Consider the following 19,318-nt stretch of genomic DNA (forward strand, 5'->3'; position numbering starts at 1 on the left):
CAGTTGTTCTGCATCTTGTTCTTCCAGACAGGCTCTCTGAGCCTAGAGCTTACCTATGCACTTAAACTGGCAGGTCGGCTAGCTCCAGGGGTCTGCCTGGCTACCACCTCTAGCACGAGGGTTACAGATGTACTGCACGTCAATGTGTCCATTTTACACGCATGCTGGCTTCCACACGTAGGTCCTTATGATTATGCCGCAGGCACTTTAACAACAACTGAGCCTCTCCCAGCCTCCGTCTCCCCTTTCTCATTTATTCTTAGACCAGAGAATTTCCAGTCTCTCTGGTGTGTAATCTGCTTCGGCCAAGACTTAGATAAACACATCAGCAGTCAAACTTGCCATTCCTATTTTAAGGATCTGGGTATATTTTTAAAAGCTTTGTTTGACTCTAGAAAGACAAGAATGGAGCACAAAGACTATTCCTTATGTTCCTGAACTCCTTTTTGGTGCCCTCAAAGAAAACGGACACCTGTTGCTCCTGCAGGTGGGCTTTCTGAACCGTCCATCCCACACAGCTGCAGGCTTCGAAAGTCCAGTGACCTCATGCCAGCCAGTAGCTCACCCTAAACCCTAGAAAACAGAGAGCCAGGCAGAATCCGAGAGCATGAAGTTCCGTACTCTGAAATGTATGTTAGCTCCAGATAGCAATTCTCAAATTTTTAAATTATAAAGAACATTAAGGATGGGTCTGTCTAAAAATTCCAAACAGAGTGGTTTCTGTTTTATAAAAAATCTCTTCTGTCTTTGTACTCCCAAACAGATGCCCAGAGGTTGTCATCCTGGGTTAACAGTGCCTTTCCTCCCTCATCTTGGAGAACCCTGGGGACACATCCTAGAGAAAGTCCATCTGAGCAGTCCCCAGGTCTCTAGGCTTTTGCTTAGTTTTGTGCTGGATTTCTTGAGTCCTGGCATCAGAGCCCTTCCCAAAGCATGGCCATGAAGACTCATGTCTGCAGACACCACTGGCCTTCCATGCAGGCTTTTCTAGCCTGAGCCGGGGAGTGTGCAGGAGGAGCAGGCTATGCTTAATAACAGCTTTCCTTCCTTGTCTTGGCCTGGTGGCCAGCTCTCCTCTCCTACATCTACAAAAATGCCTTTCTCTGGTGTTTTGACTGAAAACTCCGAGCTCTTGGCCCCTTCAGCTCAAGCTACAACAAAATTACATAGACCTGGCAATGTAATCAGCAGCCGTTTATCTCCTGGAAGCTGCAAGTCCAACATCGGGGGTTTGCTTCTGATGAGGACTCTCTCCAGGTTCGGAGACGTTCACCATGGGAGCTGTGTCTTCACCTGCCTTTTCCTCAGTGTGTACAGTCCATAGTGAGAGAGAAGGAAGTAGAAGTGGGGGTCAGAGAGAAGGTACACATGCACGCCAGCACCCTGGTAGCTAGTCCTGTCCAGTGAGTGTGTGTGTTCTCGATCGTGTGTGCGTGCGTGCGTGCGTTATATGGCATTCCTTCTCATAACAACACTAATCCTGTTGGATCAGGACCCTACCCTTATGACTTCATCTAACCTTAATTCCTTAAAGGACTTATCATCTTTCAGCATATCTAGACTGAGGATTTAAATTTCCAACATAAAATTTTGGGGGAAGTGGGGAGACCAGGCATGCTGGTATATACCTCTAGTCCCAGCACTTGAGAGGTAAAGACAGAAAGATCAAGAGTTCAAGGCCAACATCAACCACATAGTAAATTTGGGTAGACTGCTTGCTGCATAAGCCTGACAAACTGGAGTGCTGTCCCTGGACCCACCTGAAGGTGGCAGCAGAGAGTGGGCTCTCACTGTAACAGCCCCGCCTGACCACGTTGGTATTGAGGGTAGGAGTGTGGAAGTTTGGAACTTGGAGCTGGAAAAGCCATTGTGTGCCCCGACCTTAATGGGCTTTTCTGTGGGTATTTGGAAGCTAATAATGAGAGAGAGGCTGCCAGCAGGGTCACACTCAGCCCCCGCTCTGGGGGGCCTGGGACAAGGTAAATGACAGCCGCATGTCAATCTCCTTACCCTGTCAGCCTAACACCTCACACCAGCTGCAGGCCCTCTGTGCACCCAGCTCCAGAGTTCCTGCCCTTGCCCATTAATCTTAACATTCATTTTTACCTCACACGGCTGAGAAGAAAACAGTTCTCCATGTTTGATGCTCAAGGTCCATGGTCCTCACCACCTAATAAATGTGTGGGAGGGAGAGTCTGTCCGGTCAACCTGATTTTCCTTGTGCTCACCAGGTGTCTCCAACACATCATCATCCAGTGGGCTCAGGAGAGCAGAGACAGCATGCCCACACGGTCCTGTCCTCCCCACCCAGAGGGACAGTCAGCCTCAGGTATGATTGCTCATGCTACATACGTCACCTCAAAGGAGTTTCCTAGGAAAGAGAAAAATAGCAGAAAGGAACCAAACTATGACCTTTTGTAAAATTTCTCCCCGGTCTGTGAAGCATGCTTTCTTTCATTCCCATGGTTTCCTGTCCAGTAACTAGTAAAGGACACTTACAGTGTGTCGGATAGTAATGGTGGTCCTGCATCCACTACCGTCTGACACAAACAATTTACAATCTTCTAGACCCAGGCGAGTCTGCTGGGAAGCCTCCAGCCGGACTTCGGAATACTGGAAAGAAAGGCACACTAAAAATTTGAAAGAACAGCGCTGTTCTCTGCTGTTCTGTGTTTTATTTTTGTTGTTGTTGGTTTGTTTTGCAGGAGTGGGTATTTGGGGGCACACAAAATTGTGTGTGTGCATGTGCACATGTGTGTGAGTGCACACACAAGCTGGTACATGTGAGTGTGGATGCGTGCATGGTGCAGCTGAGTGAGGAGAAGATAACTCAGGTGTGGGTTAGTGCTCTCCTTCCTTACTTGGACAGGACCTCTCGTTCACCCCCCCATATGCCGGGCAAGCAGGGACCTTCCTGTCTGCACCTCCCACCTTGCTGCGCATTGCTAGGACTACAGACACGGTGCCATCATGTCTAGCTCTGTATAGATTCCGGGGGTCCAAACTTACTCCTTGTGTTTGGACAGCAGGTCCTTCCCCTAGACGCATCTCCCTCCCCAGTCCCCAACACTTGTGTTTACTTCCTTAATCTTACAAAAATGGCCAGATGAACATTTCCGTGAATGAAATTCAGCAGCAGGGAACTACCCAGCCTACAGGGAGCTCCTGCTCCAGGCAGGTTTCTTGGTCTTCTGTTTCCCCCTCCTTCTCCTGAACTCTCCCCAGAAGGCCCTCCCACTTCCGGTCCCTGATGAACATGCCTGCGATATCTGTCTTACAGGAAGCCTAGAGGCGAAGGTAAAAAGTGCCGCAAGGTTTATGGGATGGAAAACCGGGACATGTGGTGCACCGCCTGCCGCTGGAAGAAGGCCTGCCAGCGGTTCATCGACTGAGCCAGGAAGCAGGCTCAGCCTAGCCATTCCTGCCTCACCTTCCACTGCAGGTGATGGGAAAGCCTCTCCTTCCAAAGGAAGCCGTTCAAGGCCCAGGGAAAGCCCTTCCTGGAATTCTGGGAATATAATTCCTTGGTGGAATTAAAGCAAAAAAGAAGAAAAAAATCAGCACCTGCACTGGTCTGAGAACCTGAGTGAGAGCAGCCAGAATGACTTTTTCCTTCAGGAAAAAAGTCAACTTTGTATGCTCTCCATCTGGTCTTAAAACTGGACTTCTGTAGCAACTTAACCAGCCAGGCCCATTTTACCTAGAAAGATTTTGATAAGCTTTCTGAATTGTGGTATTTTCAAGGGATTTTGACACTTAAACAGTATGCCCATAAGCTACACAGTGTTAGCTAGTATTGGTACAAAGGATAACCTACCTTGTGAATAGGCATTTCTCTGTTTTCCATTCAACTCCTTGGAGCAGTCTGGATCATGATGTGTTTCAAGAAAGAGCTGCACTCTGGTTATCTTTTCTATATCTGTTTTGTTTTCAAGAAGGACCCCAAGAGGAGCCGTTGTAAAGATGTTAGCTTGGAGGCCCCAGGTAGCATAAGGCCAAAAGTGATGGGCAGTGGGAATCCCCAGTAGACGTCAGCTGCAAGCTGAGACCAGGACGCCAGGAGGCACTGCAGAGAGTACCTGGGAGTCGTCCTTGGGGCCCAGGTGAGGCACAGCCACTTCTCTGCCTGCCACTCTCAGATGAGAACTGGGAGCCATCCGGTAAGGCTCGACGCTTCTTTCAGGGATGTCACAGGAACTGCAGCTTTGTCTTGTCAAGACTGTGGCCAGGACCGTAGGTTATCATCCTGCTCTCCAAACCCCACCCAGGTAGAAATCTCCAGACTGGCCCCACAGCTTTGCTTCGCGCAGAGCACGCTGACAGGCCCCTACCTGGAGAAAGTCCCACTAGGGCAGCAAACGCACTTCCATTCTGAGGGCACTTTGACAGACTTCATGCTTTACCTGTCCAGGAGATGAGTTAGTGGACATAGTGACACTCATGGGTAATGGAGATCTAAACCTTTTTGTTTCTTACAAAAATATTGGAGCAATGAATTATGAATTCACTCAGAAACTAACTTTTGGGATGCCCAAAGGAAAATGCATCTTGGTATAGGACTCTCCATTCAGTAGGGCCAGGGCTTGCACTGGGTTCCAGCTATTGGAATGTCTAAATTGGTGGACTTGGGGGGGGGGGGGGAGGCAGCCACCAAGCCTCGTGTTGTCATCATCATCATCGGAACACTTGCTCTGTCTGCCCTCCTCAAAGAGCTGGGTGTCCTGTACCTATGCAAAGTAAGAGCACCTTATAGGAGACCCTGGGTAGGGATGGGAACGTGGTGTTGGCCATACGAATGTTAAGTGAAACTGCACAGAGGAAAGCTTAATATATCTTTAAAGATTGTACATAGTGCTTTTTTACGGAGTAGAAAGACGTCATCTGGTATCAGAGACACCGCTTATTTTCTGTAAGGGTATATACGGAGGTTCTGCAGCGCCACACCCTTAATTTGTGCAACCATGAATTTTGGCAATTTTATTTTTTGTATTCATGTGACTTTTAAAAAGATTATTTCTTGAAAGAGGTCCTGACCTTTTCCTTCAGATATTTAAAAGAAAAGAAAAAAAAAACACTTATTTCAAGAGAAAAGAGAATGTGCTTTATCTGATTCCCCATAGGTCACACATCAGCCACGCCGGCTCTCCTAGATGTTTTGACCTGCAACCAGGAAACAGCATTTTTTTTTAATGCAGAGCTAAGTTTCCTTCCCCTGGGCATGTACCCTCCCCTATCTCCTGTAGCCTCACTGCTGTGAAATGATGTCCTAGCTGGTCCAAGAGGCCCCATGCCACACAGAGATTGTCATGGTCAGCTGTTGGGTCACGGTCACCATGGGCTTAAATAAGAGATGGATCTTAGGCTACAGGTTTTCCTCCTCAGCAAAATACTACAATGATGTGAAGTTAAAGCCATCTTCTCTTGAAGAACTTTGGGATGAAGGATGCTCTCTGCACGAGAGCATTCCTTGATCAAGACACCGTGGCTGTTTCCCCCAGAGACACAGCCCAAGGGTAGTTCTGCTTAACTGTGCACATCGTCAGCAAAATCATGAGACCGAATACACCTGACCTGGATCCCTGATTGTCCCTAAAGCCTTTGTCATACCAGCTCTTCTGCATCTCCAGCCCAGGCATTGTGTCTTCTCGTCCAGCTTCCAGGTGCAGCCAGATCCTGAGTCCAGTTCTGGACACATATGCCCATTCCCCTTGTGGAAGGGTGAAATCTCCAGGGGACCAGAAAGCTCTGAGTTGCAACACATGGTTGCTGGTTCTGTTTTGTTATGACTTCCGGTTTTTAAGTAGTTATTTTATTATTTGGGGAGCCAAATGAAGTGCCAAATGAAGCCTGACTTCATGCCATCACCATGAAACTCAGTTCTTTTTGTGTCTGCATTTTGTGGAGAAGCAAAGAAAGAAAGGGTGAGGAGAAGAAGAATCTCAGGCGAGCTGGCCGTTAGCCTGAAGCTGTATGCATCCCCGGGGTAATAGCCCTGTCTACAAAAGGAGTGTTTAGGCTATGAATCCTTTCCCAGTGGAAAAGTCTGGTTCCTTTTCTTCCTCGATGGCCCTTCCTCCAAAAAAGGTTTCTCATTTTTCCCAGAGAAGGCATTTCACAGTGACTGACAAGACATTCTCTTGCCAGCTACAAAGCAAAAGCAATGTGTGCAACAGGCAATAGTTTCTAGCCTTAGCCTTCCCAGAGTGTGGACACTTAGTTTGCAGAAGTCTGTGAGGCGACAACGTGGAGAAACACTCCAGGTAGCAAGTACGTCACAGAGGCAATGCAAGAGACCTGAGCACACCTGCCTCCTGCTCATCTTCTCAGGGCTGGTCAGCCAGGGCTCCTCCATGTCTGTTGCAGCTGTCTGGAACAAGTCAGAAGCTGCTTTGTCCAAGGCCTGTCATACAGGCCTACCTTTCTGCCACCTTATGTCTAGGAGGTTTCTTTCTCTCTCGAGTGGCAAAAGCCAGCGTCAGGAAGAAAGCAAAGGGTTTCCAAACCAGAATAGACTTTATGGTGCCTGTTGGCAGCTCCATGTTCAAAAGGTTCCCTCATGAGATGATCCTCTGCCTCCTGTGACCAGGCTGCAAATGAACATTATCAGTAGAGAACAGCACTGATGTCAGATGGCCCTTGGGCTTTCCAACAATCTCTTCAGAGATGGCCACATGTATGTTGCATCAAATTTCCGAAACTGAATCGTTCCCCATTGCTCTTCAAGACGACTCGAGTTGCCATCTCTGGTCCTGGTATATTACACTTGCACAAGAAGCCCCAGGCTCCAAGTGAGTTGGCCCTGCAGGAGGCCATTTCGTCTCTCACTTCAACTGCACTGCAAGAAGAGGGTGTCACTCACTGGAGAAGGTTCGAGAAAAGAGGTGAGAGCTGTTCATGCAAGAGAATTGTTGAGCATAATAGCAGAATCCTGTAAATATTACTCATTTCCTCAGGGAACCAGGAAGGATGTGCGAAGACAGATCTGGAGAACCCCAAGACTAGGAGGAATTTTACTGTCTCAAGTCGTTTCTTGTCAGAACAAGTTTTGTTTTGTTTTGTTTTGTTTTGTTTTCACATAGACTCAGTAGTATGATTTCAAGACAAATCCGTATCAACTGGACAGTGTCAACTTCCATGAGGTGCACCTGCCACATAACTGTCTTCTTGTAGCTGGCCTCAAGCTGACTGACGTTTGAGCCACAGGCGCAGAGCCTGCTGGTATTTGTAGACACAGTGAGGCTTTCTCTGAATGTAATTGTGAACAAGAAGCCTTGCTCTTGCTTGTTGTAATCTCCTGGTGTGGGCAACTGTTTATTAGCTATACACAGCATTCTCTAAGTGAAAGAAAGCTGTTCGAGACCTGTGCTTTGCTTAGTGGCATGTTTAGGAGCACACTGCCATGGACTCTTAGGGACCAGGTGCTGCTTTTTGTCACATCCTGTAGGATTTCCACCAACCTCAGCTGTAGCATTGACCTATGTGAATACATACAGAAGAGTGGTACCCATCGGTATAACAGACATGATTGGGAGCGTGGGTCATTTGGGAGGCATGCTAGGCATGCAAATCAACTGGAAAGTTTATTTCTGTAAGAAACCTCCCAGCAGCACACAGGCTCCCCTGTTCCTCCTACCTGTGGGGATTTCTCCATGCTGCAATCATTTCATCCTGTCTTTTCTGCATTGTAGAAATTTAGCCAAATGAGAAGTTAGTAAATAAAATAAGGTTAGCACTTTTAGGTACCAGTTGTCCTAAGTAATGCACACCAACAGAGCAAGGAAGAATGAAATGTCCTCAAGACTGACTTGCTTCTGATGACTGGCTTTGGAAAGGTCCATTTCCAATGATATACAGGCTTTAAAGAGTATACCTATCACAGGACCAGGAATCAAAATGGAATTTTATTTCCTGTCCTGTTTTGTAAATAGCTCCTTTTTTTCTGAAGACAATCTCATGTTTTATAACTTTTGTTGTGTGGGTCTGAGAATCACAATTGTAATGTGTTATAGTAAATATAATCTTAAATACAATAATAATTACAACTTAAATTTCCAAATGAAAGAAATTTACCGCTTAGGTGTCTACAAGAGACATGACACTTTTATAATAAGCATTAGTACTTCTCAAGTTTACCAGAACTGGAAATATTTTACAAGATACAGTGTTTTATAATCACAGAGAACATGAACTCTTTGTGGGGAATGACCTTGGTTTTATACATTGTAGCTTATTTTTTAAAATGCAGTATTTTAACCGACAGGAAGTGTTGATATGGTACACAGTTCCTGTTCACCAATCCAAGGGCTATGCCTCTTTTAAGCAAGTGTTTTGATGCATATCTTTTCACTTAACCCGCTGAGCAAGGGTAGAAGTGCAGAACAGATAGAAAGGTTATTTGCAAGAGAATCTATGTAGCAGCAACTTCTCCCTTATCATGATGACCAATGTGTTTTCAAAGCATCTGGGGGGAGGGGCGGGGTCATGTGAAGATTTACTTTCTATATTTTAAACATAAGAAAAGATGCTAGCAGATAGACTTCCAGGCTATGGAAGAAATATTCCTTTAGTGTGAAATGAATTCTCCTATAAGTTTTCCTGTTGGCCTATCGGAACTACATGCCTGCATTTGATGAACAAACATCATTTGGTTGGGGATGGCTAAAAATCATAGGATATACACCCAGAGAACTTTCAGACAGTCAGCAGTGTTGGAGATAATTTTATTCTCACCACCAGCTGAATAATTTCCTTGTCAGAACAACGGCTTTGTTTGACTTTTATCTGTTTTTCACTATGAAAAACTCACAGGCACACAAGGTTGTGAGCAGAAAATGACAGTATTCCCACGGGACAGAAGAGACAAACAGGGAGCCACACAGACAGTTGTGAGCTTGGCCAAGGCTATGTGAAGCTGTCCCGCATCCTCAAGCCCGCTGTCTGTCAGAGACAGCATCTTTCCCGCCCAAGCGTTCAGTGATTCATTAAGCTCATCCAGTTTCACTAAGGATGCGGACAGTATCAAAAGAGGAGCTGCTATGGGACGGCTGTTGGGTAACACAACAAGTGGTCAGCAGATTGAATCTGTTCCATACGAGTTATAAATGCACGGTGGGAGGGAAGCCCTTGTGCAGCCTCGGCGCCCTGTCTGTCCGTGCCACCCCCTTGGATTAGCACCACAGGTAGCTCTTGCATGCCCACCTGGGGTCACTGCCATGTGGTTTTGAACTGTGTTCATCTTATTCTACCTGTGAACGGAAGCTTCTTTACAGAGGCTGCCAATTTGGATACTTTAGGATGGCCGGCCAGTCCTGTAGATGATCAGCACATACCAGGACAAAGAAAGACACTAGGGAGCAGTGGAAATGGTATTGGACTAGGCAGCTGACGTCTTCTGAGAAGGAAGACCCACACTGAGCCACACTGAGCTTCTGACAATCAGAACCCACAGACATCAGGCCAGGTTGCTAGGTCCCAATTGGAGACATGGCATCACCTGACAATGAAGTGTTGACCACTAACATACGTTCCTGGCCAGTACTGCAGACCAAAGAAAAGCCAGTTGGGGGCAGAGGTATCCTGTAGCCAGAGTTCCAGCCATGGAAGTCAACCCCACGTAGATGCACATGTGAGCACAATCTGAACAGTAGACATTTCAAAGAAGAAAAGCTACTTCTCCCTAGAGATTATTCTCATGGAAGACAAGATAGAAATGTCATATCCTTAGATTGGCCTTGCCCCTAATCAGAACATACTGAGTTGTTACCCAGCCCTGGTAAAAGCTGCCTCATGGCATACCCAGGCCATCCGCCAAAGTACTGAGTAGCTGTAATCCTGACTCTGACTGTGTCTGCTACCGTGACCACTGTGATGAAGGGCTGGCCAAACAGAACAAAACAAAAAGCAGTCTTGTGCCTTTGCAGAAGGCAGCCAGGTGCCCCTGAAGTTTCAAGGTGACACACGGCGCCTCTTGTGCCAAAGCCCTCTGCCCTCTCTCCATGCTCCCCAGGTCATCCTCCTTGCTTCACTGTAAAAATCAAAAATCAAAATAAATATCTCACCTCTGATCTGGCAAGGTCCTCCCTTCAGAACTAATAGACACTTAGGTGTTTTGGGGTTTCCATTCACCTTAAAGGAAGTTTTTCCACATAGGACAACCATAGCACCTTTGTCTGAGGGCAAAATCAAAACGAGAATAACTATGTTATGGGGGGGTGGTGAAAAATTAAACTATTTCATCATTCTGAGCGATTATATTATTTTAAAGTCTACATTATTTTGAAGTCCTAATGTTACAGGGATAGTTCTTACGTGATAAAGTGTGTCTCATTCAGATGTTATTTCTTTTGCTCTTCATATAAGAACCTAGTGTAGAGAACTAAGGTCACTATCCCACATTCCGAGGCCAGCCAGAGTAGTCTTGAACCCATGAGTCAGCACCATTGCTACCTGCAAAGAGGAAGGAAGGGGCTGGCTTGGCTGGCTTCCACAGTGACTCAAGAGCACCGCTGCCATGTTCTCCATCCAGAAGTAAAAAGCACACTCGTTTCTAAGTGCAAATTTAATCATCCCCAAAGTGTCCTCTTCCTTCAGCCACCATGCTGATCCCCAGGTTCCATCCAGCTAAGTGGTAAAGTGTAGGAATTTATTAGCTAAAGCAATATTCTAAATAAAAATTTTGACTCCTTGGGGGGAAGGAATTTGCTGCTGGTGTCTAGCTTTTCAGGCTCTATAAGTTTAAATTTGAAGGCAGTTAAACAGTGCTGACAAAGGTTGAGATTGGGTCCATTGGGAATGATTAAAAGGCTGTCCAATATATGAGTGCACTTCATCCAAGGCTTTCCGGTGTCCTGGGCTGAGCATCCTGAGTTCAGGGTAAAGCACATAAGGAATCATGTCATAGAACTAGAAGGAACCCCCAAGAACTCTATTGGCCTGTTACCTCATTCATTGGCAGGTTTTTAAAAATTATTTGTTCTTGTGTTTTAAGTGATTCGGTGCTGGGAGGCAGAGTGGGTAGCCCTTTTCTACCCTGACGGAGAGGCAGCCCGTCATCACATAGCTCACACTGGTGCTTGACGGGCAATATGCAGAAAGAGCCCAGTGGTAGCCAACAAGTACAAAGCAAATAACCAGAATTTGACGTCAGTTTCAGAATTAAATAGTAGTTCTTTTTTAATGTTCTTTCTCAATGGGCATTAGCCATAGAATTGTGAGTCTTTGAAGAGAGCACCCCCTTTATGCTACAAAACCACTGGAAGCCGATCCTTGAGACTGACTACTACACTTCCTTATGAGGATCAATCCCCCCCCAAAATTTTAATCCAAAAAATTAGCCAAAAAGTAGAACATGGCTATCATCAAAGAAGAAAACAGTTGCAGATAAAGAGGACCTCCCATTTTCTTCTGTATTGTCCCTCTGTCCCTGTCTGAAGAGGGAGGCCAACACTGGAGAAGACGGAACTTTCCGAGTCGGACAGAAGAGTCCCCATCTAATTACTATGTCCATCTTGGAAGCAGTGTGCAGATCATCCGGTAGACTTCCATTCCTTTTTTAAGGTCCTCAGCTCCCCAACCCAGAGGACAGAGAGTCGTCTCGGTTCATTCCCAAAGCCAGGGATGAGCCATTTCTGTTCACTGGCTGCTTATCGCATGCTTTCTCTGAGGCCCCTGCCCCAGGGCCTGGATGCTTATCCTGTCTTGCACATCTGGCTCAGTGAGTGGCTATCCTCATCCTGCAGGACCAGTGCTCGGTCCCTGTCTGAAGAGGTGCAGTCTCCTTATGGTGAGGAGAGGGTCTGTCTCAGCACCATCCTGCCCACTGAGCACAGAAGATGAATTTCAGACTCACTGAGAGAGGTAGCTGCCACTCCTTCCCTGTGCCTCAGGGTACTCTTTCCAGGATCCATCCCCAAATGGGGAAAGGATGTCTAACTTGACAGATTACAATCTGAGGGATTTTTTTTTTTTTTTTAGCCCCTTTCTTTGTATTCTTATTGGAAGTCAGTGGCTGTGACATGACATGATCGATTCCCAATGTCCCAACTGGGGAAACTGATCACTGGGAGAAAGCTTCAGGTGAAATCTAGATATCTCAGAAGCATGTGGTATCTCCCAACGCATACTGCTTCCATGACTTCCATAACTAAAAATACCCTGAGTATAAAAATGAGTTTGGCCGGTGGATCATAAAGTATAAACATACCATTACTCCATATTTTCCTACAGTGCACCCTAAAATTCCTATTTTTGTAATTAATGGTTAGACTATGGTCAGCCACTTAAACACTCTATGGATCAACTACTCTACCCTAGTATTCCAAAAATACTTCATAGCAAAGCCCTATGTGCATGGAAGAACTCAGGGTAAGAAAATACTCGCTGGGTCCCAAAGTGTTCAAGACTATCATCAAAAGCAAATGCCAGGCGGCCTGCGGCCATTGCTTGCAAATGAGGGGGCTGTGGAGAAGAATATTAGCTGCAGGTCCTCTGTTGCCCTTAGTGGTGGGGCTTACGCAGACTCTGCTGTTAAAGGTAAGCCATCTTTTAAACTGTTTTCTACACCAAATCTAAAATGCCAACAATAAAGAAAGGTTACTGAATATTGAAAATGGGGTAGTTAGTGGAAGTGCTGTCCGTAGGAAGCTTTGCTCGTGGTGTCTGAGAAAAGCAACAGAAGCCAAACGGAAGCCCAGGGAGTGATCCTCTGGGGCCAGGGCATGAGGAGGTAGCTGCAAGCATGACACACTAACTGGAGGTGTTGCGGCAATGTTGTCCGGCATATGTAGAGGTCTTTTGAGGGACAATCTTGCCATCGTTTCAGGGGTAAGTACTTCCTTCCAAAGTCTTTAATAATGAATGAATGTATAAAATTATAAACTATGCATTTTTAGAGAGAAACATGTATTTTATATCAAAATCCAAGTACTTTTTTTTCATAGAGACTTATTACAACTACAGATTATTCGAAATAAATGAGAATACAAATCCTCATAAGGGTGTGGGATGCCTTTGTTTTTCTGTCCAATGGTTTCAAGACCGTGCATCCAGACTTTCACCTGAAACTCTGAGCTCAAACAACAACAACAACAACAACAACAACAAACAAAGCTAGCCAGTACAGTGGATGAGGACACACCTTCTGCTAAGAGGGAACACTCAGAAATGGTGCCCAGTTCTTAGATACATGCTTTAGTCACACTGGATCAATAGGTAAATAAGGGCCAGGGATGTGGCTCAGAGGTAGAGCACTCGCCTGGCATATGTGAGGGCCTGGGTTCAGTCCCCAGCACTGGGAAATAATATCAAGAAGCAGGCAAACAAAACTGTAGGAAGTTAACATTGCCTTGGCTAAAGGTGGCCCAGGTCTGTTGTGGTTAATTCTCCAACCAGGGGGTGAGGAGTGCTCTTTAAAGAGTTGATTAGAGTTGCAAAGAACAAAACATAAAAATATTATCTGACAAGGCAAATAGTCATTTTTTTCAAAATTACATGGAGATGGTGGCTTATATTTTGAAAAATCTGTATAGAATATGCCTGAATTTCTTCAGCCTCCTGCTGATAGGCACGTTCACCAAACCTTCCCACTGATGATTGGTCTTGTCTCCTCCAGTACTTACTCCATCCCTCAGCATCTTTCCCTCCTCCATCCCTCAGCATCCGTCTCTTCTCCATCCTTCAGTATCCTTCCCTCCTCCATCCCTCAGCATCCTTCCCTCCAGCTGACAGTGAGGAAATGCACTCCATTTCTCTGCTGTTCCGGATCTCCTCTGTGTCTGTTAAGGTTTCTTGGCTGTTTGTAAAATACGGGAAAACCCACTTCTAAACCCTGTACTTAAGGCCATTCTGGACATGTCTGCTACTTAGTTAGAAGTTAGTCGGGGAGGGGCGATGTCTTTTTATATGATTTTTAGCCAAATCCAGATGTTCTGATACTCCATTTCTGATACTTTTCTGACTGTAAATACCACCTGCAGAGGTTCAGGTGGAGAAACCTTTTCTGAGACTGTTCCTCAGCCATGCTCCTTACCAGCTTTTGGCACACTGTACATAGATTTGTCAAATGTTTCAATGATGTTGTTTTTCTAAATGCTGTTCTCTAACACATTTTTTTAAATTTTTTTTCCTTTGTTGTTCTGGACTTTGTGTTAGTTTTACAAAATGTTTCCTATGATTTAACACCAGGAAAAAAAAATTTAATGAACTGGTGCTAATTGGAAAAGAAGAAAATTTTCAAGATTTACAAAAGAAAATGTTCACACCAGTTAAACTGCACTTTCCCAAGGGGATGGCTGCTGTCCACTTACAATGGGCATCAAGAGGATCAGCAGATGTTTACAGTATCCACGGCCCATTTACCTGTAACACAGCAAGGAGCCCACCCCCAGAGAGGAGGATTTGCTGGGCAGTCCTCAAAGCATGTAGTAGAAGGAAAGCAGTAGTCTAAGAACCCTTTAGAAATAGTCTTCTGGTCTTTGGACTTTCATGTTCTGTAATGCTTAGCTGTAACAATGAATATGGTGTTGCCAATCTCGTCTGATGTCATCGTCAACCTGTACTGACTCTGTGTATGGTTCTACCCTTGGCTCGCACTGGCACAAACCAAGCCAGAACACGGGTCTTTTGGTAAGACCCTTCTGATTTCTATGGTGTCCACACACATGAATTTAGATGCACTTGTAACTGGTTAGTGACCATGAAGTCAGTCTAACTTCCACTTAATAAAAATTTTTGTGTATCTGCTTCTATTTGGGAGCCATTTATTTCTGTAAGGTTTAACATTTATATCCAGAGCTGTCAGCGCACTGGCTGCTTGTTTGATACTATGGCAGGACATCTGAAAAACGTGAGGAAGGAAGGGGTTTGGGGCTCATGGTTTATGGGGCTATAATCCATCATTGGGGGCGGGGGGCGTGGAGGCTACACTTTCATGTCCTATGACAACCAAAATGTGCAATACAGCCAGTTACATCTTGGTAGACCAGAAGTCAGATCCTCCAGTCAGAAGCAATGCCAGTCTCCTAAAACTAGAGACCCACTGCCTCCAGCTAGATCCAATCTCCTTCCCAAATCTAGCTTCCCAAAACAGGGCCACCAGCTAAGGACTCAGTGTTTAACCACATGAGCCTGTGAAGCACATCCAAACTCAATAGAAGGTTTGGAATTTAGCCTGGAGTTGTAAAAAACTGTTTAAAAGCAAAGATGTACCTTCATTATATCAACTCTTTGTCATCAGGGCCGTTCCCATGCTCAGCCCTGCTGCCTACACCTTGAATGATTGCCCAGACTGACAGCTGCTCACCTATGTTTCCGTGCCCAGTGTCCATCCTGGTGCTAAGCCAGCCAGCTTTCCATTGGACAGATTTCTTGTCCACTAGAACTGATTGTGTCCACCTCCAAAAGCCAGATACACACATGTGCAGCAATGGAATGGGCTTTGGAGGTCAGTTTGCCCAGAGATGTGAGGTTTTGCCTATGGCTAGATGAACTATTGGAATACTTAATACTTAAATTTTCAAGTATTATGATGTCATAAAGTTGATGAGCCTGGCTTAAGCAATAGGTCTTTCTAGTCCTGTCAGCTTTAGTGAGTGAGGAATTTGAGTCATAACCTACTCCAGGGCTGAGAACAGTTCTTGCACAGCTGTTACTGGACAGCTAACTTAGTGCATGTGCTTTAGCCGTAGAGGAATGGGTAAAATGGGGATTTCCTGAAACACCGCCATCCAGGTACACATCCACAGATGGAAGCCCAAATGCTCTGCCTTACAGAGCCCTCTGAGACTGTGAGTCACATACAGACCTGATTACTGAGTGTCTGCCGCTTTTGAAGCTGGTCTGGGCTACACTGCACTCCATTCCTGCTTCCCACCCTTACCCTGGCCTTCCACCTCTTCCTTGTTCATTCTCATCTTTTCTGTCTCCTGTTACACATACACACACCCAAATCCAGTGCAAGGACAGCTTGGTGCTAAATTCATAGCAGACTAGAAGCTTCTTGTTCTAATCCATAGTGCATCCACCAGGCCCAGGTATAATGCCAGCTCTCCTTAGGCACCTCCATGCTCCTGAAGAGCAGTTCCTGGACATTTGACTTGGTGCCTATGTTTTAGTCAAAGAGGATAGACAAGAACATCAATATCAGTGAACAGTACTCAAACTGCCTGTGTGTATCCTCCAGGGACCTCCCGGGGCTCCAAGGATGCTCTCCTGGACAGACAGTAGCTGCAGGAGGCTGGGAAGCCTTAATGTGTGAAGAAGCAGGAAAAGCCAGGGAGAGTCCTAAGCTACAAATACGAGCCTACAAAGCAGTGTGAAATCATGTACATCTAGCCCTTTATATCCAGGGGTCCTGCACAAGAATTCAACCAACCACAGGTTGTAAATATCCGGAGCAGGGGAGTACTTTGGGTACTGAGCATGTACAGATAAAAGTCTGTACATGCTTGTTATTACTCTCTAAACAGGATAACAGGAATTCAGATAGCATCTACATTAGATAGTAAATAATTCTGAGATGTTTTGAAGTGTTCCAGAAGATGTGTGTGGGTCATATGCAAATACTACACAATTTCATCGAAGGGACTTTAAGGATCTGAGTGTTCGAGAGATCCAGCTTCCCATCAATTCAGATGTACATGCTGTCTCAAGGGCACTGCAGGGAATACCTGGGGATGTAACAAATTCCTCCAATGCCAAATGTAAAGCTCTTGAGCCTCAAAAAGTCCTACCCAAGCACTTCCTCAGGGATGCAGGCCAACTCCTGCTCACTGGGCCACCATACGCAGTACATTACTAAGTGGTCAACACGTTTCTAAATGAATAATCTTGCTTTCAGACAGACACACACTCTGCTTTCAATCTATCATTGCCTGGCCCAAGCCAAAAGCAAAGAAGTACACATGTTGAAGACTGACACAGACATCTACTACCTTGGAACTTTGAATTTTCTTTCAAATAAATAAATTCTCAGAATTGCCAACTCCAAATGACTATTAATTACATAACAATTACCCAACATAGGAGACAAAATATAGAATTATACACATTTTTATGTAGAAATGCCTTGTACATAGCAAGAATTCAATAAATAGGTGAAAAAACTAATGTGTCTAAATGAAAAAAAAATGCAGCATAGGTCTATGCTATTAAAAACACACGAAGTTAATGGAATGAGGTCATGAGAAAAATTGTGTCATCAATAGAGAGGCTAGGCTGGCATTAAGATCTAACTTTCAAGAGTGGGGTCTGGGTGTCGCAGGGAATGCTCCTCTGGTTTTATCTTTTAATTCTAGGCAAGTATTAACTAGCCAACAGAAAATAGCACTTGAGAAAGCAACAGTATCATGGACAGGGGGCACATGGAGACAGAGTTGGTCACAGTGAATGTCCTTTGCGAGAGGGGTGACATTTGCTGCTCTAAAGAGCACAGATAGCTCTTCAGGCGTCAAGACACTGGCCTAGTGGCTGAACCCTGAGTCTGGTCCCCTGAAGGATGGCACACTCTGGAGAACCTGAAAACAACCAATTGTTCTCACACTAGCCACAAACCCCACGTCAAATCCTTCACGCAGCCCACAGTCAGCAGGTCTGTCACTACCCCTTTTGATGTCACCACAGAGCCTTCTGGTGAACAGTCCATTCCTTTCTTTGGCTGACTGCACTGTCATGCCAAGATCATCACAGGAAAACATTCCAAGTCAGATATTGCAGTATAGCTCATTGCTGGCCTTCTAGCAATGGCTCGGATTCCCGTTCAGAGGAATGTTTGCTGTGCCTCTTGCCACACACGCTGCTCTGGCCCATCTCTACACCAGCAGAGCACAAGGCCATGGGCAGGAAGCAAAAATTTGGCTAATGGGAGCCAGGCTGGTGGTACACGCCTTTAATCCCAGCACTTGAGAGGGCAAGACAGGAGGATCTCTTGAGTTTGAGGCCAGCCTGGTCTACACAGTGAGTTCTGGGAGCTACACAGGGAAAGAGTGTCTTGAAAGCCAATAATAATAACAATAATAATAAGATGCCAGTGGTGGTAGTGAGTGGCACCATTCTCATTTTCACCTTGTGGTTTCTAAGCCTGTGAATCTGGCTACAGGAAAAAAAAATGTTTTATATTGGACACTGATTCAGAGCATATACTGCCTTCTGCAGAGCTCTGTCCAATCTGTCCCAAGTATTGCCACCCAGTTGGCATAGAAACTACATTATAAAGAGGTCATTCCACTGCCCTGTCAACCCAGCTGCTTCCAGGTGGTGGGAACATGGTGAGACCAGTGAATCCCATGAGCATGAGCTCACCGCTGCACTTACTCAGCTGTGAAGTGAGTTCCTCGGTCAAAAGCAATGCTAGGTAAACTAACATAACAGTGGATGAGACATTTTGAGTCCATCGATGGCAGTTCTGGCAGAAGCATTATGTCAGGAAAGGCAAATCCATAACCAGGGTAAGTATTCCAGTAAGGACAAAACATTGCCTGTCTCATGATGGAAGGAGTCCAATGTATTCAGCTTGTTATGAGGACACTTGCCGGTGACTCCATGGGTGATGATGTATTAGGAACTCTGTATTGGTTTCTGCTGCTGGCAGATCTGGCACTCAGCAACAGCCATAGGCAGGCTAGCCTTGGGGCGTGGAAGTAATTTATTTCCTTTTCTCAGATACACAAATGCTTTACTAAGAGGTCTGGAGTGGTTGCTACCTCCTGCTTACTTGGCCCAATCAACATAACATCATCAATATAGACCAGTGTTCTATCATGTGGAAGAAGCAGGTGTCAGAATCCCTGAGAACTAAGTTATGATACAGTGATAGAGGAATAATATATAGCTTAGGTAAAACAGAAAGTGATATTGCTGGCTTTGCCAGAGGACAGTAAATTCTGGTGAGCCATGTGGACAAGTAGGAAGAAAAAAAGCATTTGTGAGGTCTGTGGCTACAGACTAGGTATTGAGAGATGTTTGACTCTACTAACATAAGGAAGCCACATTTGACATGGTAGCTAAAACTACAGTTCCTGTATAATATTAGAGGGACCAGCCTTAATATCATACATCCCAGGGGTTCAGGAGAGAGAACTACTAATGGTGAGGACTATTTACAGGAAATAGAATCTCAGCACACCAAGCTCCATAGTCCACTTGCTTTAATTCCTCTGGCATAACATCCTGTATACACAGCTTTAGTTCTGTTCTCCTGCCTACCTCCTTTCTTACCTGATTTCTCTCTGTTTATCTACTGCTCCCTCTTAAGTTCTATCTTAGTTCTCTCTGCCTCATCTAGGTCCTTTTCACCTTGTTCTTACCTAGCTAGGACTTTCCCATC

At 45.3% G+C, this 19,318-nt stretch overlaps 1 protein-coding gene across 1 annotated transcript in view; it reads left to right on the top strand.

Moving 5' to 3' along the window:
• Positions 1–14,742, top strand: part of Znf704 (zinc finger protein 704) — a 198,260-nt gene extending 183,518 nt beyond the window's left edge. The window contains exons 8-9 of the mRNA XM_036177672.1: positions 2,232–2,329; positions 3,281–14,742. Coding sequence (XP_036033565.1) covers positions 2,232–2,329; positions 3,281–3,392 — 210 coding nt within the window. The 3' untranslated portion in view covers positions 3,393–14,742. The remainder of the gene's footprint in view (positions 1–2,231; positions 2,330–3,280) is intronic.
• The last annotated feature ends 4,576 nt before the right edge of the window (positions 14,743–19,318 follow it).

Source organism: Onychomys torridus, chromosome 2 (genome assembly GCF_903995425.1).
Source record: "Onychomys torridus chromosome 2, mOncTor1.1, whole genome shotgun sequence".
Taxonomy (NCBI): Eukaryota; Metazoa; Chordata; class Mammalia; order Rodentia; family Cricetidae; genus Onychomys; species Onychomys torridus.